General features: G+C 45.5%; 1 protein-coding gene across 1 annotated transcript in view; it reads left to right on the top strand.

Annotated features, from left to right (window-relative positions):
• Positions 1 to 25883, top strand: part of SORL1 (sortilin related receptor 1) — a 161043-nt gene that overhangs the window by 32733 nt on the left and 102427 nt on the right. Inside the window, exons 6-11 of the mRNA XM_082659998.1 lie at positions 3873 to 4053; positions 12978 to 13079; positions 14104 to 14273; positions 20137 to 20329; positions 23169 to 23286; positions 23497 to 23570. Of these exons, the coding sequence (XP_082516124.1) occupies positions 3873 to 4053; positions 12978 to 13079; positions 14104 to 14273; positions 20137 to 20329; positions 23169 to 23286; positions 23497 to 23570 (838 nt within the window). The remainder of the gene's footprint in view (positions 1 to 3872; positions 4054 to 12977; positions 13080 to 14103; positions 14274 to 20136; positions 20330 to 23168; positions 23287 to 23496; positions 23571 to 25883) is intronic.

Genomic DNA, 25883 nt, shown 5'->3' with positions numbered 1-25883 from the left:
ACTCAGCAACTATTTAACTCCAAGTCACTGCTGTCACTCATTAATCATCCAGCTGGTCTTTCTACTTCTACTCTTGTCCTTCTACAACTGATTCTCAGCAGGGCCGTATTGATCCTGTTAGAAACAGGTCAGATCATGTTGTTCTTCTGCTTTGAACCCTTTCAAGTGCATCATTACTTTTCTCAGATTAAATGCCAGCTACATTCCTCACCACAGGGCCTTTGCACTTGCTATTTTCCCCGGCTAGAATGCTTGTCCTAAAGATATATTTGTGGCTTGCTCCTTTACCTCATTCAAGTCTGCTCAAATAACATCTTCCAGATGGGGCCTATCCTAAGGATCTCATTAAAATTGCAATTACTCCTGTCATTCCCGGTCTGCTGTAGCCTGATCTGTTCTTTTTCTGCACAGCACTCATCACATCCTAATATACTCTTATTATGCTTATTATTTGTCTTTCTTCAATAGAATAAAACTACACGAGGGCATGGACTTTTTTTCAGTTTTGCACTGATATATCCCCAGTGACTAAAGCATTGAAATTGTAACTTTGCCAAAATTTCTATAGAAAGTGTCAAATTTTGTGTTCACTCTCAACAACATAGAATTATGCCTTTTTCCACAGCCAATGTGTTAGTATCTCAGTATAGTTGTATTTTTAAATCTTGTTTTATTTATGTATTTACTTACATGGCTGCACCAGGTCTTTGTTGAGGCTCGTGGGCTCCTTAGTTGTGGCATGCAAACTCTTAGTTGTGGCATGTAGGTGGGCTCTAGTTCCCTGACCAGGGGTCGAACCTGGGCCCCCTGCATTGGGAGCAACCACTGTGCCACCAGGTAAGTCCCTTGTTGTAGTTCTGATTTGCATTTTTCTTATTATGAATAAGTTTGAACCTCCTTTAACCTAAGGGTCATTTTTACTTCTTTTTTGGGGCCATGTCTCTTCATGCCCTTTGCCCTTTTTCCATTAGATTGTTCATCTCTTTATTACTGATTTCCAGGAGCTCTTGATATATTTGAGATTGGTCCTTTGTGATATGAAAGAGCTTGTACGTGTATGTTCATTTATATTTATATTTTCCAGTTTGGCATTGGTTTTTTGACTTTTACATGTAGTTTTAGTCCTCATTAAATGTAGTGGCTTCACAAGATGTGGATCCTGTCTGTACGTCTTTTAGCCGTCTCTTTGAAGAGGAATGTCTTTGAGTTCGTATTGCTTCCTTAGTAATTAAGGACAGTAAAGGATGGAGCAGAGAGGGGCCTTACAGCTGAGTATCTTCAGCCTCCAGTGGACTTCCTTTTTTTTTTTTTTTTTGCGCTACGCGGGCCTCTCACTGCTGTGGCCTCTCCCGTCGCGGGGCACAGCCTCCGGACGCACAGGCTCAGCGGCCATGGCTCACGGGCCCAGCCGCTCCGTGGCATGTGGGATCCTCCTGGACCAGGGCACGAACCCGTATCCCCTGCATCGGCAGGCGGACTCTCAACCACTGCGCCAACAGGGAAGCCCTGGACTTCGGTTTTGTAGAGGGCAGCTCTTTCTGACTCTCAGTATTTTCCTTGGGCAGAGGTTGTAGAGTCTTAGATTATAACCACACTCTCATCCGAGTACAACCTCTACCCAGGGAACACCATTAGAACTTTTTTTTTTTTAACTTTAAAGGGACAGATTGTTCTTTTTTCTGTTTAGAGAATCATATATTAAGAGGGCAAACCAGCAGGATTACTAAATAAAGAAGCTTCATGTTTGGGAATTTTTGTGTTGTACCTTCTGCCTCTGTGCAGACATGCAGATAGATATCCTAGGGGAAGGGGCTGCCTGTCTTATTGTAGATAATGACATGTCTGGTGTCAGGGAATTTCAGGCTATTTGAGGGATTTCTCCTAGGGTTCCCCATAATACGTGAGAGTGTAATGTAACCTCTCAGAGAATAAAGGCACACTTCGTTCAGCGATGCTTGGCGGCCTAGGAGCAGCAGGGGTGAGGAAAACCAGTGATTTATGTTATCCAGAGCTGGAGATTGGCAAGACAGGACAGAGGATGAGCCATGGGGGCGGGTTCAAGGATGCCCTGAAAGACTGTAAGTGAGGTGGGTGAGGCCAAGTGAGGACCAATGACTGTGCTCGGAGACAGAGCAAGGCTTGGAACTTCCAAATGCGGGTAAAGAGAAGAGGAAGTCAGTGTCAGTGAGCATGGAAAGTGGGAGGCTAGCGATTGCCAAGTACAGGAATTTGTTAGGGGAGCAGCTCTCAGAAGGGAGAGGTTCAGATGTGGATTACGGAAGAGAATTGGGGTGAAAGCCGCAGCTCTTTCTGTTGCTAGCTGTCGGCTGCTTTGGGTTACGAAGGAATAGTAGAGGTGAGCTCCACCTCCATATCTGGGTGAAGGTCCCTTCCTCTCTGCCTTTTTAAAAATATCCAGCGTGTTTTAATTTGCATATCCTCTAGGGTAGAGGAAGTACTTTAATCAGTACTTCCAACTGTGGAAAAGAAGAGAACACGTCCTCCCCATCCCTCCCCTGCTCTGCACACAGAGCATCTCGCGGTGAACGTTAGTTTCTCTCATTGGGACAGGCTGGTTTCTCCATTGTCCTACCAAGACTCCAGATTGTAGGGCCAAAGTCAAGTCTTCCCCCTTTGCAAAAAGAGGCTCTTTTGTTTTCCTCTTTCTTGTCTCCCTTCTTTTCTTCTTCCTCCCTTCCTCCCTCCTTTCTTTTCTTTTCCTTCCCGTCCCTTCTGTCTTGGAAATTGCTCTTGACAATGCATCTTGGAAGGAATTTCCTATCATTGCCTCCATTATCCCGAGAGCCACTGTGTCTGTAGAACCGTACAGATGGTTTGTGTGAATTAATCATTAATGAGTCCTACTTCTCCTTGGGTCATCACTGCATCCTCACTGTGAAGCTCTCCTCCAAATTTTTCCAACTGTTTTTCCCTCTTGCTAAATGGTCCGCCTGGCCTTGGTGTTCTTGTGCAGGTTAGGAAACCTCGGGCAGGTTAGTTGTCCTCCCAGGCTGCTCTTAGGGCCCTTCTTAGGGGACACACCAGTGCAGAGATTCTTCTCTCAGGTAGTTTGATCTAATCACTCTGCAGTTTTTGGTTTGGAAGAGCTTTTGCAATATGTCCATGGATCCACGCAGCAAAGATCAATGCAGCAAGGAAATCTATAGGATAAAAAGAAATGTAAGGCATGGCCTTTGATGGAATCTATACTCTGTCTAGGAAGCTCAAACAGATACATTATGGTGAACGGTATAATATAGTGGGTAAGAAGGTCCATTGTATAAAGTGAGAAGACTGATTCCAAAATCCACTTAAGGCAGTTCTCTCCCTTTTCTTGAACTCATAAAAAAGGCTTGGAATTGAGACGCATGGCTAGTGATGGGAGAAGGGCATGGGGGAAGGCTTCCTGGAAGAGGGGGACTTGCACTTGATCTCAGAAGACGAGTAGGATTTAGATGTGCAGATCACAGTATATGCAGAGGGCATCCAAGTAGAGGGGGATAGTGTGGACAGAAGCACAGAGGGAGAGTGAGCCCTGCGTTTCTGAAGGACGTCAAGGGGATCCGTACACTTGCCTTTCACTTTTCCTTCTTTTCCCTCTCCTCTAGCCCCGCTGGAGCTTGCCTGGAGTGAAACCCAGGCTGTAAACAACAGTACCAGCAGAAAATACTTGACAAGTGGCAATTCCTTTCCCTCTCTGCTGAGCCAAGGAGCCGCCAAAGGGTTGTGTTTGCGGCACAGGGAGAGAGCATCACTTCTAGCTGCTGCCATGGTGACCCTGGGTTCTCATTGATGGTCTGCATGGCAGGACCTCTACACCTCCAACGACTCAATGTGGAGATGATGACAACCGCTTTTTTTTTTTCTTCCAGGGGAATCGATCCCTACGACAAGCCAAACACCATCTACGTTGAACGACACGAACCCTCTGGCTACTCCACAGTTTTCCGAAGTACAGACTTCTTCCAGTCCCGGGAGAACCTGGAGGTGATCCTGGAGGAAGTGAGGGACTTCCAGCTGCGGGACAAGTACATGTTTGCCACAAAGGTGGTGGTAAGTTCGAGGAGTAAACTGCTTTTGCGTGTCCGTTCTGAGGGTGGGTGTTCTGTGATCAGGCACGGAGGGTCCATGCAAGCAGGGACGGAATGCACGTGCCTGGGGGAGCTTGACTGCCGGTGCTGGATGTAGCTGGACACTCCCAAGGGACCTGGAAGGTTCTGGGAGGTCAAGGAGCAGAAAAGCTTAGACAACCACTCAGAGTGTCTCTGGGTGCTGGGAATTTGGTCCTTTCCTGGTCCAAGCATCCTTGACCAACACACACTTCTTTGAAATCCCGATGAAAAGAACACAGAAAGGAGGGGTGGGGCTAAGTGGCTTTTTTTTCTTTAATCCCACTCCCTGATTTCCCTGCAGCTCAGGCCCATTTCTTTGGGAGGTTTGGACACATGTTCATTTACATGGCTAGTAGAATGTGTAGTCATTGGCTAGTGGGAGTTAATGCTCTAAGAAAAGCAGTACTTAAGCTTCCAGCTGTCAGTAAGTAGCTTAAGTCTCAGGCTTTGGGAAAATCTTCTCCTTGATTTTGTGTGTTGGAGCCACACGCTGAAATGGAGGGCTTGCTCATTTAAAACCACAGTTGATTATTTAACAGAACTTGCCTTACAGCTGTATCAAGTTGCAACCATACTGCCCTTGTGTAAAGGAAAAAACCAGGCCTGGCCAAGAGTAGGTTGGGCTGCTCTTGCTGGGGGGTGCAAGCTTGCTTTCATAACGCGACCATTGCCTCCTTGACCTCAGGTCTGACGGAGGTCTCTGGGGCCTGGGCGGTTGCTCTTTTCTGTCGTTGTTAACCTTAGGGACTAAAACCAGATGTCATGTTTTCGTCCAGGTTCTCACTTATTTATATGTTGGTAGCTGGCCAGGCAGAAGCAGGTCAACCCGCTTGGTAGGATCCTAGGGTGGACAGAGAACTTCCCCAAAAGGGAAAGCAGGGAGCGAGGTTGGAATCAGAAGAGAAGATGCGAGAGGCTAAAGGCCAGAGGGGTTCCCCATTACACACCTTGAAAAATGGTTTTTTTTGTTGTTGTTGTTTTGTTTTTGCGGTACGCGGGCCTCTCACTGTTGTGGCTCTCCCGTTGCGGAGCACAGGCTCTGGACGCTCAGGCTCAGCGGCCATGGCTCACGGGCCCAGCCGCTCCGCGGCATGTGGGATCTTCCCAGACCGGGGCACGAACCTGCGTCCCCTGCATCGGCAGGCGGACTCTCAACCGCTGCGCCACCAGGGAAGCCCTCGAAAAATGTTTTTTAAGACCACTAAACCATGACAAGTTTTCTTCTGTCAGGCTGTTTGCCTCGAGTCACTCCCTGGATCATTTGCTTCCTGCCTTGCCTGTCTGTCTCTCTTACACACTTGCGTGCACACAGAACAGCCCAAGGACACAAGCATCCTTGAGTTGCTTCAAGCACAGGGATGTGCTGGGAGTGCAGAGGTGAGAGGTCAGGCCTGAGGACTGGTACCTTGTGACATCCAGTTGGGTGACCCCAAGTACCAATTGTGTTTACAACCTTGTCTCCAGTCCTCTGGTGCTCATAGGTCTTTTTTGTTTTAGTCTCTTGGGCCTGTGCTTTTTGTGATTTTAATTTCTCAATTTTAAGTCCCAGTGACTAATTCCCAGATTTCTTTTACTGACTGAGCTGGGAGGGTCTGAGGTGGAGAGCACTTGTGCATTCCCTCATCCTATTATTTCTAGATCTCACACCTGAGAATAAGTTATATCCCCTTTAGAGCTTTCTGTGCCTCTGTTCTGCCATCACAGCTATGTCTGTTGTGTAGACATAGCTGATTTTCAGAGTGCTGGTGGTAATTTCTTTACTATTCCTGGCCAGTGGTAGGATCAGGGGCTGTGTCTGTTTGATCATCACTGATGCAGTACCCAGTATCTTGCACGTTGCTTGATACATAGCAGATGTACAGTGGAGTCGAATGAATCTTTGCCTGCCTAATTTAGAAAGATGAGGCTACTGGCGTTTTCTTTGGGGGGGGGGATGGGATTGGGGGATATTAAATTATTAGTTCTTTTATTGTCAACTCTCATCTCTGTGTGTGGCTTATTGATTTATATGGTATTGGTGGCAAAATTGTAGTTGTGTTGGCTTCTTGCTTCAGCACATGGATGGACCACCAGATTCCAAGGTCAGTGGTGTTAGCTAGAGGCTCCAGGTGAGATGAGCTAGGCCACCTCCTGGAAGTGGTGTCCTAGGGTCACCTGCAGCAGCAGCAGCAAGGGCCCTTGTTACAAATGCAGATGGCAGGGCCCAAATGCATTTTTTCCCCTGAGCATCCTAGGATGCCTAAGAGTCTGCAAAATTGGAGACATTCTTCCCTAAAGCCTTCTACATGCAGAAGCTTCCAATGCTAGTTATATTATCAAAGGCACGTTTCTCAATGGATGGGTTGATGAGAGGAGAAACACAACTGGCAGTGGATAATAAAATGGGTATTTTTCTCCTTAATACACTAGAGTCCTAAGCCATAAGGATAAACAACATTGGCCTTGGTTGGATAACCCTGTCAGTAGGAGTATTGAGGCCTGCAAGTGTCACTTCTTCTCTGGGGTGTGCCCAGCACTCTGGTTGCTGGTTTTGGGGAATTCTGAGTGACTTTAATGTTAAATGGATTCAAATCAAATTAGGAAAGTCAAGGCACTCATTGTAAAAGGACAGAAAATTGGTTTTGGGCGATGAACTCTTTGGCTTTTTTCCGGCACCGTGAATGATTCCAGTTCTTTGCAGGTTAGTACTTTAGAACATGTCTGGGCAGCCATCTGGGTTCTGGACTGGAGCTGGTTTTCAAGTCTTCCTAACTCTCTGGGGCCCTTCTGACCTGGCTCTTACTTCACATGTGCTTTGTATCAGATGCCCTTCAATTTCCTTTTAACCCAAGTTTAATTTTTCTTCCTTGGTTTTTGACATGAAATTCACTTACATAGTCCACAGCATAGGGCCACCGTTAATGCAACAGGGAGGCACCTCTGCAAAGGGACCGACATCAGTTTGTGAACTTGGTGAGACGCAGCTGTGAGGTACTTCCTGGTGGATAACGGTAGTTGCCGAACAGTTGGAGGGAGGGGAGGGCTGGCTGCTACTCTCCAGCTGCACTCCCAGCCTCTCCTGAAAGCCAGGCTCAGACATTTCTTGCACAAACGCGCAGCAGTGAGCCAACACCCGATGCATGAGCTTGTTGGAGCCTCCTCTCTGTTCTTACAGATGATGCAGACACAGGGTTCTAGAGCAGGCTTGGCAAACCATGGTCCTTCACTTGTTTTTGTCAATGAAGTTTTATTGAAACACAGCCATGCTCATTTGCTATGTGTCACCTGTTGCTGCTTTCATGTTACAGTGGCAGAAATGAGTCATTTCCTAGAGGCAGGATGGCCCACAAAGTCTAAAGTATTTTTATACAGACCTTCACAGAAAAAGTTTGTCAACCGTTGTTTTAGAGGCAGGATTCTGTTCGCCTTTCACTTGGCATCAGGCAGCTAGACTCCTCCAATGCAAGAGCTTGATGAATCTGAGGCATCACCCCCAAGAGTTCAGGTGACAGGCCTCCCTAAATCGCTGTGCCCTGTTCATGCCAGGGTGTTACCTTTAGGATATTATGGCTAATTCAGACACCTTGCATTCTGCTGATTTCCCGAGAGAACTCATTTGGACTTTCACTGTTCTGACCAGCCAACCACTAATTTCACTATTGGAAACCAATTTCTAACCATCATTATGCTGATTTAAAGTCGCTAAGGCTGACAGAGATAATGGAAAAACTTAGTTATTGCCTCAGAACTATGGGCTTCTACACGGGAGGTTAGCTGGCCACGGTGGGGATGTGACTTTTAGGATAACTGACCAACATCTGACTCTTGACGAATTATTTTAATTATGACATCCCTTAAAGGTCTCCAAACATAGACCTAGGTATACGTACTCGCTGCTTATAACTCATACAACAATAAAGCTCAAATGTTTTTACGGATTAAAAATAAAACTATCCTACCAATGTGTTTAAAATTAATTTTTTGTAACACCAGTATTGAGATATAATTTGTACAGCATAAAATTCACCCTTGCAAAGTACACAATTCAGTGGTTTATTTCACGAGGTCACGTAACGCTCACCACCATCTAAATCCAGAACGTCGTGGTCACCCCCAAAGGAAACTTCGTACACAGTAGCAACACTTTCCACTCCCCTCTCCTCCCAGCCCCTTGCAACCAGGAATCTCCTTTCTGCCTTGTGGATTTGCCTGTTCTGGACATTTTATGTAAAGGGAGTCATATGATTTGTGACCTTCCGTCACTGTTGTCTTTCGTAGTATCGTGTTTTCATGCGTGTTGAAGCAGGGATCATGGGATCACCGTAGTTTTACGTTCGCTGCTTCTTTCTCCTGCCAGATCAAATCTCTGGTTGAACCCCTCTGGCGAATTTTTGTTTTGAGTTATTGTACTTTTCAACCCAAGAATTTCTATTTGTTTCTTTTTTTAAAAAAAATAATTTCTGTTTCTTTATAGATATCCTCTATTTGGTGAGACAGTGTTCTCATACTTTCCTTTTTAATTCATGAGACATGATTTCCTTTAGTCCTTTGAATGCGTTTAGGATAGGGGATTGAAATTTCTTGGCCGATAAGTCCGACATCTGGCCTTCCTCAGGAACAGTTCCTGTTGACTGTTGTGTGTGTGTGTGTGTGTGTGTGTGTGTGTGTGGTGTGTATGGGTGATATGTTGCTGTTTGCTTGCCATTGTTTTGGTGGAAAACCAGACATTTTAAGTGATATAATGTGACAACTCCTCACATCAGAGTAACCCATTCCCAGGGGGAGCTTTTTGTTGCTTGAGTTTTTGCAAGCTTTTATTTCATTTTCAGGATTCTGAAAAAGTTGATTTTTGTTGGTATTATTGTTGCCTTTGTTTTGTGAGTTTCCTGCATTCATTTTGTAACGTCTGCATCCCTTGTTGGGTATGGCTAGTAAAGTACTGACCATTAGCGGTCAGCTAATGACGGAACAGAGATTTCCTTATGCACTTTGAGCCATTCGTCTGGCAGCCTTTGCTGAGGGCCTCTGAGTGTGTGTTGGTGGCATGCCTTCTACAACTCTGCCTTAGCCTCTGCTTCTTGTTTGTGTAGAGACGCAAGGTTGTTAGCTGGCTGTGAGAGATTAGGCCCTTTCAGTTCTTTCCTGAGCATAGCACAGCCCTTTTGTGTGTGACCTTGCAAATGTCTTGGAATATTTCAGAGCTTATCAAAACCTCTTACGGACATCTTCTTCCCCAGTTTTTCCTTTTAGGCCTTTTAGTTCACCTTTTGCAGTTCCAAGCGATAATGTTTCTCCAGCAGCTGTGGTGTTAAAACATTTGCCGCTTGTCACTGTTCCCCGTAAACGCCCTGGCTACAGGTCTGTGTGTACAGCGAGCTGAGTCATGTTATATAAAGAGAAGACCCGAGAATGCAGCTTTCAAGCGAGTCACCAGGCAGATCAGATCTGACAGTCCTCTGGCTGTGGGGCATTTGGGAAGCTCCAAACCTGTTCTGTCCTCTCCAGTGGCTGCTGGGCTGGTGGTTTTCACAGCTGTTGTAGCTGTGAAGCTGTGGGTTTCCCAGGCTACCACAGAGCTAGAGAGAAAAGGGATGGGATTAGAACAAGTTAAAACATCACCAAGTTAGCTCTTCTTGCCGGTCTTCAGTCGTTGTCTTGAATAAATGCTCCTTGAGTTTTTGCAAGCTTTTATTTTATTTTCAGGATTCTGAAAAAGTTGATTTTGAGAATTTTTGTCAGTGTTCTTGTTGTTTTCACAGATGAGTGGGTTTTTAGAGTTCCTCACTTTGCCGTTCCAGAAGTGCTTTCAATTAATATTAACTTTGCACACTTTTTATTATGGACGTTCTCACATCTACATAAAAGAATAGTTTGTACTGATATGACCTCCCCTTGTGCCTTCATTCAGTCTCAATAGCATCTACATTCGCTAATCTCTTTTCAGCTGTCTACGCACTACTTATTTTTTCTCCTGGACTGTTTTAAAGCAAATCCAGATATAGCATTTTATCCATAAATTGGGTATAAACAACATGAATGTGGATGGCATTTAGCCGAAACTTTGTTACTGCTTTGAAGGAGAAGGTGGCAGGGAATCTTCCAGCCCATTTCTATCATGATCTAATTTGTATGTGCAAAAGAAATTTGGATGTATCAGTTTGGCACTGTGTCTGGCTAGCAGACTAGAAATAAAAGCGGCGTAGCCAAGACGGAGGTTTATTTTTCCCTCCTCAGTGCCGCCGGAGGTAGGCGGTCTAGGGCTGGCATGTTGGTGCCCTGGTATTATTGGGGTCGCAGGCCTCTATCTTGCTGTTCTACCATCCAAACAAATGATTTCCATTCTCAAAGTTCCCTCATGGTCCACGACACGTGTACTAGCCTTCGAGTCTATTGGAGTTAAGAAGAATTAAGGACAGACAGAAAGGTCAAAATAGGACCCCTCCTAGCTGATTCAGTCTCTTTAAGCAGCTTTCCTTGAAACCCAACGCAATAGTCTGTTTACGTCTCATCGACTGGGAACTCAGTCGCATGACCACACAGAGTTGTACAAAAGGAAGAGAGTCTTAGTCTTTTACTCAGGTGGCCTTCAGGGTCCTTTTGCCAAGGATGAAAGGCATTAATGGATGCTGGGGTAAGCGTAGCAGTGTCTGTCTGTCTCTGAATATGCTCATAGGTGACTGCGCAGAACATTTCTGAAGGAATGGCCCAGAGCCCGTTACCAGTGAGCACTCGGGAGCAGAGCGGAAACAGATCTTCTGCATTTTACCTTATACCTGTCTGTATTGTGAGATGTTTTTCACGAGTATGTTTTACTTTTATAATAATGGTAAAGGAAAACCCAACATCAACAAAAACCCATTGTTTGTTAAGAAATCCATCTTACAATCAGTGTGCCGTGGTTTCATTGTTCATACTTTTCCTGGTGGTGGTAAAATACCACAGTAACTCGTCTGCAGATGCTTTAGGAATGAGCCTGATTGTCCAGATTTAGGAATCCTTCTCTTGGAAGGAAGTGGGATGAATGTGTTTAGAGGTTTCTCATGACCTTAGTATTCTGTGATTTTTGCATTTATGCCTTGCTATCCATTCTCAATTCTCAAGCTTCCCAGCAGCCATCATTAAGAACACTTAACTAATGATGGGCCTGAATGTCACTGAGAAAGGTGGCTCCTTTCTCAGGTATAACTGCAATAGGAAGTGGTGACAGAACATAAAAGCATAAAAAATATGTGTTTCACTGATATCTGTGTATTTATATATATTCATAAGGATTTATATAGGGTGACTTAAATCATCTGACCTTTATACATAGTTATAAAACTTTATTGACCTAAGGAGGGCTTTTGGAATTTATACATAGCAGTTTTACTGGGAACTCTTCTCTCATTCAGGTGATACATTTTGCGTTTTTAATCAGTCTATCATTTCTATAGCCCCATACTGAGGACAAGCTATTATGTGGTTTTCGGGCTGCCATTCTGAAAAGGCAGTCTTCTGTACTTCTCTACCTGGCTTCTTTAAAACAGACGACTTTTAACCGGTGTTCAGTGGTGGCTTGAAAAAAAAAATGTGTGTGTGTACACACACATTCTGCTGCTCAAATGAATAGAAAATAACTTCATGTTCATCAGCCTGCTCTTCACAGTATTTATTGGACATGCGTGAGCATGTGTATTAGTAGTTGTTATATTACAGTTAAGAGAAATGGGCATCTTCCGTCCTCTATAGGAATTTAAAATCTATAATAAACAGTAGCAACATAGCCAAGGATAAGTGAAGCCTTCTGGCTGGGGATCCCGACATTCTAATCAGTTGGGTGATAGTCGTGCTTGCGAGGATGTCCGCACGAGGATGGACCTCCCTGTCTGTTTTCGTAGATGTGCCACATTTGCCTTCAGTTCCCGGTCACAGACTTGTAGAGCTGGAAGAAGCCACATAGATCCTTTACAGTGTTTCTTATCCTTTTTTGAATCATTGACCCTTTTGAGAACCTGGTGAGACGTTCTCCCTAGCAAAACGAGTGAGTACATCGACACAGAAAATTTGTATATATATTTCTGGGGTTCCTGGACCACTTAAACCCATACCCAAAGTCCTGATTCAAATCAGCTTCTCATTTTATAGATGAATAAACTAGGACCTAGAGAAATTTAGAGGTGGCTCCAACTCTAGTGCTTTTATATACATTTGCAAGCTTCCAGCTGTGGTTTAGTATCTCTAAAATGCAACGTGACGTGGTCAGCATCGTGTGGAGTGAGTGCGTCACGTGCGCGGTCAGCGTCATGTGACGTACTCTGTATGCTACCAAAGAAAGCATATTCTAGCAAAAGACCTTAATCACTGAGGAGTCTTAAAAGATTAAAAAGAGAATCAATGAAAATCCCTTCAACTCTTGGTACAAATTAAAGCCCTGTGACTCGGGATCCTAGCGATCTGCAGATACGAGTAGAAGGAGGAAGAGGGTAGTTTTTATGCGTATCAGGTGTGTGGCTGACCTCACTCAGGGGTGGTTTGGGGGCTGTGGGCTCCTCCGCCCCGCCTGTCTCGCCATCACACAATTCTCTCCCTTTTCACTCTCTGCTTAAGCTTTGGCGGCCACTGCCCCCTTCCCCAAGCTCAAGTTCTCCCATCATACCGTCGTCCTTCCTCTTCATGTGGTATCTGGAGTATCTAATATTTATTGTAGACCAGGTATCTAGGATAAATTGGTACAGCCCAAGCTGCCCAGTGACAGCAAATGTTGCAGAAATGTGCATTTGCGGTCACACTCTCTATTTTGTGTTTTTAGTTGAATCAGAGGGGTCTGACTTTTCACTTTTCTCTTTTCGCTCATTTTGAGTGGCGATAATATAGTACAGTTGATTTTTTTTTCCTCTTCCTTGGCAGCATCTCTTCGGCAGTCTGCAACCATCCTCTGTCCAGCTCTGGGTCTCCTTTGGCCGCAAGCCCATGCGAGCAGCCCAGTTTGTCACAAGATATCCTATTAATGTGAGTGGGGTCCACGCCGGGGTGGGAAGGAGTGCCGTTGTCCTCGTGCACAGGTTAGAGGGAGGGTGATGGGGGGTGGATACCTGATGGAGTCTCCCTGAAGTCACTTTCTAGATCGGTCTCGAGAGAGAGAACCATTATGCTTTGGGCATCTTGGTCTGTTTTCTCCCTCTTCACTTTTTGAAGTGGAGCTGAATGGGAGCCTTAATTTGCTTTAAGTGGAGAAGGATTGGCAGAGAGGTTTGGAACCAGAGTCAATGGTCTCAGTGTGCTAGTGCTGAAGGAATGAGAGGTTAGTGACAGCAGTAGTTATTTATTAAGTACCTGCTGTGTTGCTCACAGATGGTGAGGTTCCAAAAGGGGATAGGATTTGAGTCTCACCCTTTTAGAAACAGATGGGTTGGAGAGCCTGAGAGCAGAGCAGAGGAAGAAACCATGTACAGTCAAAGGCTTGACTGTGCAGTACGTGTTAGAACATAGAGAGCGATAGGGAAATTCAGTGTGGACCGGGTCATCAGAGACGTGACCACGGGGAGGAGGGGGCATTTGGAGGCCTTGATGCCCGGAGTTGGTGTGATGGAAGGTTAGTAGCTAAGAGGAGGGTGTGACGGAGAACATGCTTGTCTGTTCTTTGCTTTCTCTGGGCTCTGCCTTCCTATAGTCACCTTAGAGAAAATAAGAGGGAAGGAAATGCACATTAATCCATGTTGTACTTTGTACTAATGATAGGGAGACATTATTAACTAAAAGCGATTTCTGGGTCATGTTTGGAGTTCAGGGCCCATTCTTATTTTGTGTCCCACCTGCCAAGAAGGGGTTTGCTCCGGCCGTAAGGCAGCCTCAGGGTCTCCAAAGAGAGAGTCGGCCAAGCTTCTTTCCCAACGTGGGGAGGCTTTCCGTGGGCTCCGAGCCTGCAGTCCTCACTGGGACATTTGGAAGTCATTGCTTTAGTGTGCGCTGGGACAGTCCACAGGGCCTGTGTGGTTTTTTTGACTTCTGTCTTTTCTGACTTCTGATGCCAAAGGAATATTACATTGCGGACGCCTCCGAGGACCAGGTGTTTGTGTGTGTCAGTCACAATAACAACCGCACCAACCTGTACATCTCGGAGGCGGAGGGGCTGAAGTTCTCGCTGTCCTTGGAGAATGTGCTCTATTACAGCCCAGCAGGGGCAGGCAGTGACACCTTGGTGAGGTAAGGAGACCGGGAGGCCCTCCCTGCGTTCTTACACCCCCGCACGACCTCTGGATGGGTGGGTTTCAACATTAGCTGCACGTTTGGACTCACCTCGGCAGGGAGGTTTCAGAAACCCCGATTATGCCTGGCTCACCTTCCTAGAAATTATATTTTATCTGGTTTGGGGTGTGATGGGTGTGTGAGGATTTTCAGAAGCTCCCCAGGTGACGTTTATGTGATGCACAGGCTGAGCACCACTGCCTGGGTGACACTTAGGGTCACCGCCGCAGTGTCAGCCCCTCCTTTGGGTTCCCTTCATTCAGTTACCTGGTTTTGTGGTCTCAGAGCCAGTGGGAAAGAGCGCTTGCAAATCATCATCAACTCCAGACCAGCTGGTATATGTGGCCGCAAGGCCCTGCTTCTGTGTGCCTCTGGTTAATTGACATCATTACTCTTTTTTTCAGTAACTGCAAGGTATTGTTCTGTGGTGTCTGTGGAAAGACACCAACATCACCGATCCTTTGTCAGTAAATCACATGCCTGGAGTTGTCCTGCAGTAACGGGTGTTCTCTGGGTCGTGGAGGAGTCCGGGGTTTGGGAGGGGTGGATGCCACGAATCCGTGGGGGCACTGGTGCCACAAGCCCATTTATTCTCATTTACTGGGTGACAAACCAGACTTGTGTGTGTCTGACTGTGATTACGTTTACTCTGTGCTCTTGGGAAGAGCCGTCCGGTGGAGCTGACTGACTGGTCTGCAGTGAGGTCTGGCCCAAAAGGCCGTGACCACCAGGTCAGAGGGCATGTCCTTGCTGCCCACTGTCCCTCTTCACGTTGCCAGTTCATTCAGTCATCAGTTCATTCAGCAAGTATGCTGCTGCCTGGTGCCTGGCGATGTTGCGTGTACAGCCATGAGATATTGTATCCAGCAAGGAAAACTCAGGACGAGGCCCTACATTCTATGGAGCTTTTGTTCTAACTGGGGGAAAACAGAATATAAACAAATATGTGATCTGCTGATAATGGTGAGCGCTGAGAAAAAAAATAAAGCGAGATAAGAGGACAGAGGGTTACGAGGGTATTACTTTATATTGGCTAGTCGTGGCAGGCTGTTTCACGAGGGTGACATTCCAGCAGGTGCCTGAATTACACGAGGAAGGGAGCTGGGCACATACCCCGGGGAAGAGCATTGCAGGCGGAGGGAACAGCAGGCACAGGGGTTCTGAGGTGGGACTTTGTTGGTTTAATTTAGGAGCAGTGAGGAGGCCAGGGTGGATCAAACAGCTGGTGGAGGGGAGAGAGCATCCCCAAGACACAGGAACCAAGAGAGCAGGGTTCAGGTTGTGTAGAGCCCTCAAGGGTGTAGAAAGAACTTTATCTTTTTCTTCTGTTCTTCTTTTTTGTGCGGTGTCCTAACCACTGGACCGCCAGGGAATTCCCTATTTTTTCTTCTAAGCACGATGGAGGGTTTTGACCGGAAGCTGGACATTATTTGGTTTAACCTGTTACGTTTTTTTTTTTTTTTTTTCCCCCCCGGTACGCGGGCCTCTCACTGTTGTGGCCTCTCCCATTGCGGAGCACAGGCTCTGGACGCGCAGGCCCAGCGGCCATGGCTCACGGGCCCAGCCGCTCCGCAGCATGTGGGATCTTCCCGGACCGGGGCACGAACCCGTGTCCCCAGCATCGGCAGGCGGACTCTCAACCACTGTGCTACCAGGGAAGCCCGGTGTTACGTTTTTTTGGACACCATTTTAAAAACTGTGAATTGCATTATGTAAAGAAAAGTGCATAAAACATAAATGGGTCGTGTTAATAAATAATTTTCAGTGAACGCTCACGTGACTTATCTTTTAAAGAAGCCATCCTGGATGCCGTGTGGAAATTAGACAGTGGACTTTCATGTGTCTGGTGGGGACATGAGTGGAAGCGGACTTTCATGTGTCGGGCGGGGGGGACGCCCAGCTGTGAGAGCACTGCCGGAAACCAGGCCAGTGGAGATGGAGGTTGGCTGGACCCCGGGGCGGTAGCAGTAGAGATCCTGGAAATGGTCAAATTCTGACCATTTGCTGATGGACTGGACATGGAGTATGAGAGAAGGAGGAGTCAGGGACCCACCACTGCTTGGCCGGGGTAGCTGCTGCAGTGATGGTTTCAGACTGACGGAGAGGGCTGGGCGAGGTGCAGGTGTGGGGAAAAGATCAAGAGTTCTGGTTTGGAGATGCCTATTAGATATCCAAGCAGAGAACTTCCTGTGTGGTCTCTGATATGCTTTTCTCCGCCCTGTTTCTTCTCCTTTGGAGGTGCTGTCATCTTTTACTCCTTACTTTTTTTTTCCCCTGTGTAGACGCGCAGGTTATTTATTTATTTATTTACTCCGGGTCCCTCCCCCCTCCCACAGGTTCCTTATTATTCAGTGTCTTATGTTGTGTTATAAACCATTCCTGCCCCGATTCATCCTCAGGTCGTTCTGGTCAGTCACGGCCCCTTCCGGCTGGTCCTGTGGCTTTTTTTTTTTTTTTTTGATTTATTGAAGTGAAATTCTCATGATGTTAACCATTTTATTAATGTAATCAACTCAGTGGCACACAGCACATTCACAATGTTGTGCAACCACCAGCTTGATCTAATTCCCAAACATTTACATTTATATTTCCCCTCAAGAAAACCCCTTACCCGTTCAGCAGTTTCTCTCCACTCTCCCCTCCTCCAGCCCCTGGCAGCCACCAGGCTACTTTCTGTCGCTACGGAGTTGGCTGTTTCATATAGATGGAATCATGCCGTAACACCTGACCTTTGTGTCTGCCTTTGTGTCTGCTTCACTTTGTCATGTAACGTTTTCAGGGTTTATCCACGTGTAACACGTGTCAATCAAGACTTCATTTCTCTGTATGGGTGAGTAATAGTGTCCTTCCTTTTTTATAACTAAAATCATGAACCACTCTCTCTCTGGCCTTCTGCCGACTCTTTGTCTGTCACCTTTGAGAGCCTCCAGCTATGGGGCTGATGAGTCGGGGCTTGGCTTCTGCATTTGTCAGCCCTTCAGGATGGAGACGGCAGGGCAGGGCAGGGGCCCGAAGCTGCAGCGAGTGGCTCCCCAGGAAGCGGGAACCTCAGTGACGTGGCCACGCGACCACTGTGCACAGACAGACGACCCTTTATGCAGTTACAGACATTCCTCCCCGACTGCCTGCCCTGCCTCACCGCTCAGTCCAGTTAGGAAAGTGAAAATAGATTTACGTCAAGATTCATAGACTGACATCCTCCTCGGCCTTCTTATTTTTTTTTCTTCAGATTTTATCTCGGGACTGGAGATGTTCAGATGTACTCAATTGAATGACCTTTGTCAGCTGCGTCTCCATCTCAGCACGATGACATGGGACGGGGTGAAGGAGCAGGTTATGTGGGCAGGCTGGCTTAACTTAAAAAACAGAAAACCACACCAAACCAAACGAGCTCTTCTTTGAGCTCAGTGGGAACGTGTGGTGCCGAGGACCTGGGTCTCTTTACTTAGAGACCGGGAGGAGGAATTCTCAGCAGGGGTGACCCTGACCTTGTGAGAGGTGCCACGTGGAGGCAGCGTCTAGATGGAGGGACAGACGTGGTGGGCCCACAGGGCATCTTGAGGATGTGCTGGGTTTGGGCTGAGGGTGGTTGAGGGGGACCTGGTGAGCTGCCTGGCGAGGGGAAGAGCAAGTGGTGAGAGCCAGGGAGAGAAAACGGAAGAAAACGGACTCTCCGGGGGAGATGCTTGGGTAAGTCAGGTAGTTGTAGTGTGCAAGGCATCAGAGCGGGAGATGACAGGGTGGACCGGGGCCTGGAGGAGCGTGGGACGTACAGAGGCTAGGCTTCTGCTTGGATTGAAAAAATAAAACACCAGGAGAGAGACCAGGGGGAGAAACAAGGCTCCTGAAAACAAGAGAAATTCAGACCTCCCAGATAAATTGAAAGAAGCCGATACGGGGACCTCACGATGCTAGGATCACAAGCAGCAGAGCCGAGGTGAATGGAGGGCAGGGGGGAGCAGACGTGGGGCCCGTTCCTAAGGAAGCAACTGAAAAACAACTAAAACAGACCTAAGGAAACCACACGTCAGAACCTTTGGTCTCAGCGCTGGGGTTTTCTGGAGGACCTTGCTCCGCCTCTCAGCTGGGGTGGCCCTGCCACTGCTGTGTGCGTCTTCCTGTCTGAGGTGGCCAGCCGTCATCCAGCTCGACATTTGTATGACAGATAAAGGGGGAGCACAGTTCTGTGCTTTTTCACAAAGCCCAGTGGCTCAGAACCCTCCAAATAAAGGACCCGCTTCCGGTTTTACAAGCCACGTGTGAACTGTGGCTACCCTTTCTGAGAGATCTGTTCTGTTTGTAATGTGTGTACCATGTTAGAACAAAACTTCTTCCCAGGGCAATTACAGTATCTGGGGTAGCAGTTAAGGCCAGGGAGGGTCGTCTTCTCTGCTTCACTGTTAATAAGCATAACCTCAAGGTTTCCAGAGCCATCCTTGTTAGATATACCATGCCTTTGGGAAAGGGGTTCTGCTTTGCTCCCTGACAAATCCTATCGGCTTCCGTCTGATCAGGGTTTTGGCTAATTAGTTGTAAGTATCTGGACAGTGGCTGTGTAACCCCTTAGCTATATTCCTATAGATTGGGTTAGATTGTATGCCTCAAATTGGGTTAGATTGTAAGCCTCAACACTATACTTCTTTAAATTGAAGAATAGTTGATTTACAACGTATTAATTTCTGCTGTACAGCAAAGTGATTCAGTTATACATATATATACATTCTTTTTTATATTCAGTTCCATTATGGTTTATCATGGTAAGTCAAATATATTTCCCTGTGCTATACAGTAGGACCTTGTTGTTTATCCATTCTGTATATAATAGTTTGCATCTGCTAACCCTAAACTCTCAATCCTTCCCTCTCTCACCACCCCCTCTCCCTTGGCATCCACAAGTCTGTTCTCTATGTCTGTGAGTCTGTTTCTGTTTCATAGATAGGTTCATTTGTGTCATATTTTAGATTCCACATGTAAGTAATATCATATGGTATTTGTCATTCTCTCTATGACTTATTTCATTTAGTATGATAATCTCTAGGTCCATCCATGTTGCTGCAAATGGCATGATTTCATTCTTTTTTATGGCTGAGTAGTATTCCATTGTATATACGTACCATGTCTTCTTTATCCATTCCTCTGTTGACGGACATTTTGGTTGTTTCCATGTCTTGGCTATTGTGAATAGGCCAACACTATAATTAGTATTGGTGAGTTTGGTTTAAGGTTTCCTGTTTGTCAGGGCTCACTAGAGGATTTGGGGTCAATTTCATTAGTGGAGAAATAAATGTAACTCTGACATCAACTTTTCCGTGTTGTATTAATCATTCTGAACCCCACGTGAGGAGTGATAGGTCAGGTGAGCATCTTGGCCTTCAAAATGACAAAACATCACTTTTTTAAAAGGACAGATTATTCAGCCGTAAGAAGGAATGAAGTACTGATACAACATGGATGGACCTTGAAAACACTATGCTAAGAGAAAGTAACCAGATACAAAAGGCCACAAATTGTATAATTCCATTTATATGAAATATCCAGAAGAGGCAAATCCATAGAGACAGAAAACTGATCAGTGGTTGCCAGTGTCTGGGATGGAAAGGGAAAGTGGGGCATGACTGCCAGTGGGTCCAGGGTTTCCCTTTGGGAAGATGAAAATATTCTGGGACTACACAGTGATGATGGTTGCATAACATTGGGAAGGTACTTAATGCCACTGAATTGTGTACTTTAAAATGGTTCAATTTTATGTTATTTAAAATAAGAACATGCCAAGCAAATGATGAATTCATGCTCACAGCTGTTTTATTTTCTCTTAATGTAGGTATTTTGCAAATGAACCATTTGCTGACTTCCACCGCGTGGAGGGGTTACAGGGAGTCTACATTGCTACTCTGATTAATGGTTCCATGAATGAAGAGAACATGAGATCAGTCATCACCTTTGACAAAGGGGGGACCTGGGAATTCCTTCAGGCCCCAGCCTTCACAGGATATGGAGAGAAAATCAATTGTGAGGTATAGATACTTTGCTCTTGTTTGGATTGTTAATACACACTTTTAACTGTAGTTCTACTCTTACAGTTCCCAAACGCTGCATCAAGATGCCTTGGGATGCCACAGTGAACTCACAGGGGCACCATGGGATATTTTAAGTTTTTGAGGGAAAAACTGTGATACTTGACACCTGTTGGTCACCATGTGAATTACTATCTTGAGTTAGTTCACCGTTTCAACATTAGCTCATGCTATATGTCTTTTGATGACATATCTTTGTGAAGCTGGATTTTTGGCATTTGATGTGATAAAAAGCAAGTAAGAAAATCAGGTTGGCACAGGAAATGATGGTAGTGATATCTGATTAGATTCCAAAGTTTGAGAAGATGTGCAGTGCCCAAAAGGTGTCTATATACTATTATTAAGTAATTTTGGTTATTTAAGAATGAAATAAAATTTTATGTTTTCTTTCAGTTTATACACACACACACAATATTATTTCAAACTGCTGCTAAGTTATTAGGACGTATACTTATTAAGTTGTTTGGACTTAACTATGTAAAAAAACAAACATCGGTATTTCTTCTGACCTGAGGCTGTTATAAAAAAAATTACTGAGATACCAGTTGTGCTGGGAACCAAGAAAGTCTGGGGACCTGTGCTGTACAGCAGAGTGATTTGCTGGGGAACATCTTTTAAAATTCCTCCCTGAATATAATTTAGGATTCTACAGTTTTCCCTACCTGTGGCTTCATCTGAAAAGGTCATGATACTAAAATGTGTTATTTGGTCCCATTCAGCGTTACCATTCGCTTAGGTGGCTCCTTCCTTTTCCCTGGGGAGAAGTCTGTGATCGTGGTCCTTGGCTTCAGGTGACACCCCACACCTCCATTTTCATTTCTCTAGGGGATCTAGGGTGCGTAAAGTAGGTAGGCGGAAGGAACTTGGAAAAAAAGAGTAGTACTCATTTTTGGAGAAACCAAAACATTTTAGTTAGACAATTACCTGGTCTTTTGGATTTTTTAATTTCATTTGTCCATGGTTAAGTATATTGACTCTCTTGTATGCTGTATCCGTGGTCCTTGGGAAGATTATTTTGGAGACTCTTGTTCTAGAATGTACTTCTTGATTTTTTTTTCTTTTCCTTTTTTTTTTTTTTGTACTTCTTGATTTTTCTTCCCTATTTGGCAACAGGTCTGGACTTACCACATCGAGTCTAGTTTTGGAGAGAGGCAGGTTATAAGTAGGTGCAGATAAACACCTAGGTGTTGTTTCACTGCACGATATAGGTTTTGGAGCATGTGGTAGGGGTCCAAACCTTGGTTAAATAAAATGAATAGTATTGTTAAAATCCAGCTGCTTATTTCCCTGACTGATCAGTTTATTTATGAACTGTACAACGATTAGTAATCAGCTTTTAGTTTCTGCTTCTGATTTGAGGTAGTGACAGAAAAGGTGAGTTGGCAGGTATTTGAGACTCAGCCTAATTTGCTCCAGTTTTTATTTGCTGAACGTTGATGCTAGCAAGACAGATATTTGTTAGAGAGATCCTTTTGTTATAAAAATAAGTATATCTAGCAAATCATGTCAGTTTTTACCTGTAACTTAAGCACACATAGAGATACCCCATCTAGAACACCAGACAAGGCTACGTAACATTTGACAGTCACTTTCTGGCCGGGAGAATCAGGTATGACCCTATAGCAAAAGGCCTTGTTTGCAGAGCTATTAAAATCTGAGCATAAGTGATGGAAGCCAGTTTGAATAACCTGAAGTCTTGCAGAGGACACGTGAAGACTTGTCGTACAAATGCAGACTGCTTAAAAAAGTTTAATGTGACTCTTTTGGGGTTTATATCTCATATGTGTTGTACATCTGGGAGCTTATCAGTGAGATTTTCTGACTTCTGATTCTTAGGTTGTTTTCTGACAGAGTTGCTTAAATCACATTTGAAATACATCTTCATTGACTTAGAAAATAAGCGCCATGAAATCATTTCATTCTCTTTCATTCTTTCGAATGACATGAGAGAAATTCTAGGTAACATGAGAGAGTGAAAGCTTTCCTATCTACTTGAGTTGGCGCTGATTTCTTTTTTAATTTTTATTGAAATATAGTTGATTCACAATGTTGTGTTAGTTTTTGGTGTACAGCTAAGTGATTCAGTTATATATATATATATATATGTGTGTGTATATATATATATATATATATATACACACACACACACACACATCCCCACACATATTATATGTATATATACGCACACACTTTTTTTCTTTTTTTTTCGGTACGCGGGCCTCTCACTGCTGTGGCCTCTCCCATTGCAGAGCACAGGCTCCGGACGCACAGGCTCAGAGGCCATGGCTCACGGGCCCAGCCGCTCCACGGCATGTGGGATCTTCCTGGACCGGGGCACGAACCCGTGTCCCCTGCATCGGCAGGCAGACTCTCAACCACTGCGCCACCAGGGAAGCCCACACACACACTTTTTTAGATTCGTTTCCATTGTAGGTTATCACAAGGTATTGAGTATAGTTCCCTGTGCTGTACAGAAGGTCCTTGTAGGTTATCTGTTTTATATATGGCACTGATTTCTAATTGCTATTCTCTGAGAGTCTCAGAAGGAGTTTTTTCTTAGGATTTTTCTCTTTTCTTCCATGAGAGGCATTTATGTGGTTCAGATGATCATGTCCACCTGGGTTAGTGTGGGGACAGCCAGGCTGTGGCTCTGGTCTCCTTTGGGCCAGATCTCCTTCCTCTGTGCCGACTGCAGCGTGGGCCCAAGAGGCCTTGGCGTTTCGAGGGAGACCTCCGTGTTGCATTGCGTGCTGACGGCTCCTGAACTTGTGTTCTGTAGCTCTCCCAGGGCTGCTCCCTCCACCTGGCCCAGCGGCTCAGCCAGCTGCTCAGCCTCCAGCTCCGAAGGATGCCCATCCTGTCCAAGGAGTCGGCGCCCGGTCTTGTCATCGCCACGGGTAAGTTGGCTTTGCCTGTTCTCACTGACGGGTTAAGCTATTGGGTTACGTGCAGCCAAGTACACAGTGACCGCTGCCACCTAGGGCAATACTGGCTGTTCGTGGTTCTGAGACATCTTAGTTGCGAGATGACTCAGAATTTCTGGTTGAGCAAGGTGATTATCTGGCGTATTCTTGACATTAAAAATAATTACTCTTCTTGCATTTTAGGTTCAGTGGGAAAGAACTTGGCAAGCAAGACAAACGTGTACATCTCCAGCAGTGCTGGAGCCCGGTGGCGAGAGGTCAGCGCCCTCCCTCCGCAACCCCTGCCCTTGTTTGTGGGAGAATGTGGACTGTGCCTTGACATTTCAGGAACACACACGGCTGGTGGTGGAGGCCAATGACGCCAAGTATGATTATAAAATAAGGAGAGGTACCCGGAGCCACACTGACAGGGTCAGCTGATTTGTATTCACACCCCGTGATGTGGGCTTGTGATTTTGCCAAAAATGTTACTTTGAATCCAAAACAAACTTTTTAAAAAACAACTGTGAATTTGTGTAAATATCCCAAGATTGTGAGTTCCGTAAGGATAAGGCAGTGTCTGTTCTGTCACTTCTTTACTCCTGGGACCTAGCAGCGTCTGGCATGGACACATGGTGCTCAGTAACTGTTTGCTGAATCCATCGGCAGATTGTCACGTATTTGTAGTGGTATCAGGTCTGACCCTGGTTTCTTACTTATTTTTGCATATTAGCGAAGTTAAAGCCAAGCCCCTGCCCCGCCCCCTTCCCGGGCTGGCTGTACTGCGCAGGCGCTCCATCTCACTCCGCGCTACGGCAGACTCTGTGCTGTGGAAGGAGGCTGGTTTTGCCTGAAGGTTGTGTGACGAATTTGGATCCTTAGGAACTGATTGTACCAATTCTGAAGGTGGGGCTAGTTCTCTAGTCCCCAAATGCTAACTCAGCCTTGGACATTAGAGAATTCCCAAACTTGTTTAAAAAAAAAAAGTGTTTTTCACCAGTCTCCCGTCAGGGAGACGGGCATCTGGTCTCATTCTGTAGGGGCCGCTTTCAGTGGTGCTCTGCTGTGTGTGCAGGGAGCTGCTGGGGTAGAACTCACCAGATCTCTCGCAGGCCGGACGTGATGTCAGAAGGGCTGTGGGATTCTCGGGAGAACCAGCAGACAGCTCCCATCCTCATGGTGCTCTTCCTGGGAATGCAATACATACACTTTCAGAGTGAAATACATAGTATGTAAAGCAGTAGTAATACCCAGCATTTGTTTGGGTCTTGGCCTGTCACATACCTTATCTCGTTCGAGGTAGGGCTTGCTGTCCCCTCCATACATTGTGTGTGTGTGCGTGTATATGCATGCATGTGTTTGTGTGTGTGTGTGTAAGGACTACACAGCTGTACAGTATGGTAGGAAACATAATTACGTATTCGGATGAGGGAGATTGTTAAGGCCAGAGTAGTCAAAAAGTGTGAACACGTTGGAATTTTCGGGGCATCCTTGTCTAGCTTCCATGGGAAAGATTAAGCAGCGGCTTTCCTCTTCCCTGGAGCTGGACATTCCTTTTGAAATTGGGTGTTCTCTCCTCTGCAGATAGGCTGGTGGTTTGTTCATACCTTCTGATGTTGGTGTAATCTGGGATTTGAACATCTGCAAGTGATTTCCTTCTGGGGAGAAAGCAGTGTCTTGCTCCTCCTCCAGTGAAGTGGTGTCGTCTGGCTAATGCTGGGGCAGCTGTCAGCGCCTCCCGCCAGGCATGCTCCGCGCCTGCCAAGAGGCAGCCGTCGCACAAGGGACCTTAGCTTTGGAGCTAGCAGGGACTAAGTAGGGGATGAAAAGGTGGAGACTGTCTGTGTGAGCGGGCATCTGAGTCCCCACGGGCAGCCTTCTCTTTAGAGGGACATTCTCGAGTGTGTGAGGGGGATAGGTGGTGGCCAGGAAAGAGGAAATGGGATGCAGTTGACAGATGCTGTCTAGAAAACTGATGACTAGAATTCTTGTTCCCCTTCTCCTACTAATAAGTTGTGCAGATTCTCAGATCCACAGAGTTCCTTTTCTGCACTTAAAAAAAAAACAAACTTTGTTCATGTACAGTAAGCTGCACGTAAAGTATATAATTTGATCAGGATCGATCACCATCACTACACCTTCACCCACACCATAATTAAGGCAGTTGCATCACCCACCGAAGTTTCTTTGAGTCCCTTTGTAATTCATTCTGGTCTCTACCCTCATCCCTCCAGACTATTAGCATTTTTTAGACTTCTGTGTAAATGGACTCATACAGATGCAGTCTTTTGGCTTTGAGGTTCACTCATGTTGTTTCATTTATCAGTGATTCTTTCCTTTTTCATTGTTGATCGGTATCCCATTGTGGGGATATTCCACAGTTTCTTTATCCATTCGTTGATTGATGGACGTTCTGGTTTTTGCTGATTACAAATATAGTTGTTACAAACATTTAATTGCATGGTTTTTAGGTGGACATATATTTTTATTTCTCTTGGGTAGATACCGTAGGAAGGAATGAGTGGGCAACCTGGTAGATATGTCTAGCTTTTAAAGGAATTACCAGATTATTTTAAAGTATCAAATTGTTT

Source organism: Grampus griseus, assembly GCF_964374135.1.
Source record: "Grampus griseus genome assembly, chromosome: 8".
Lineage (NCBI taxonomy): Eukaryota > Metazoa > Chordata > Mammalia > Artiodactyla > Delphinidae > Grampus > Grampus griseus.
This window is presented reverse-complemented; position numbering and strand designations above follow the sequence as displayed.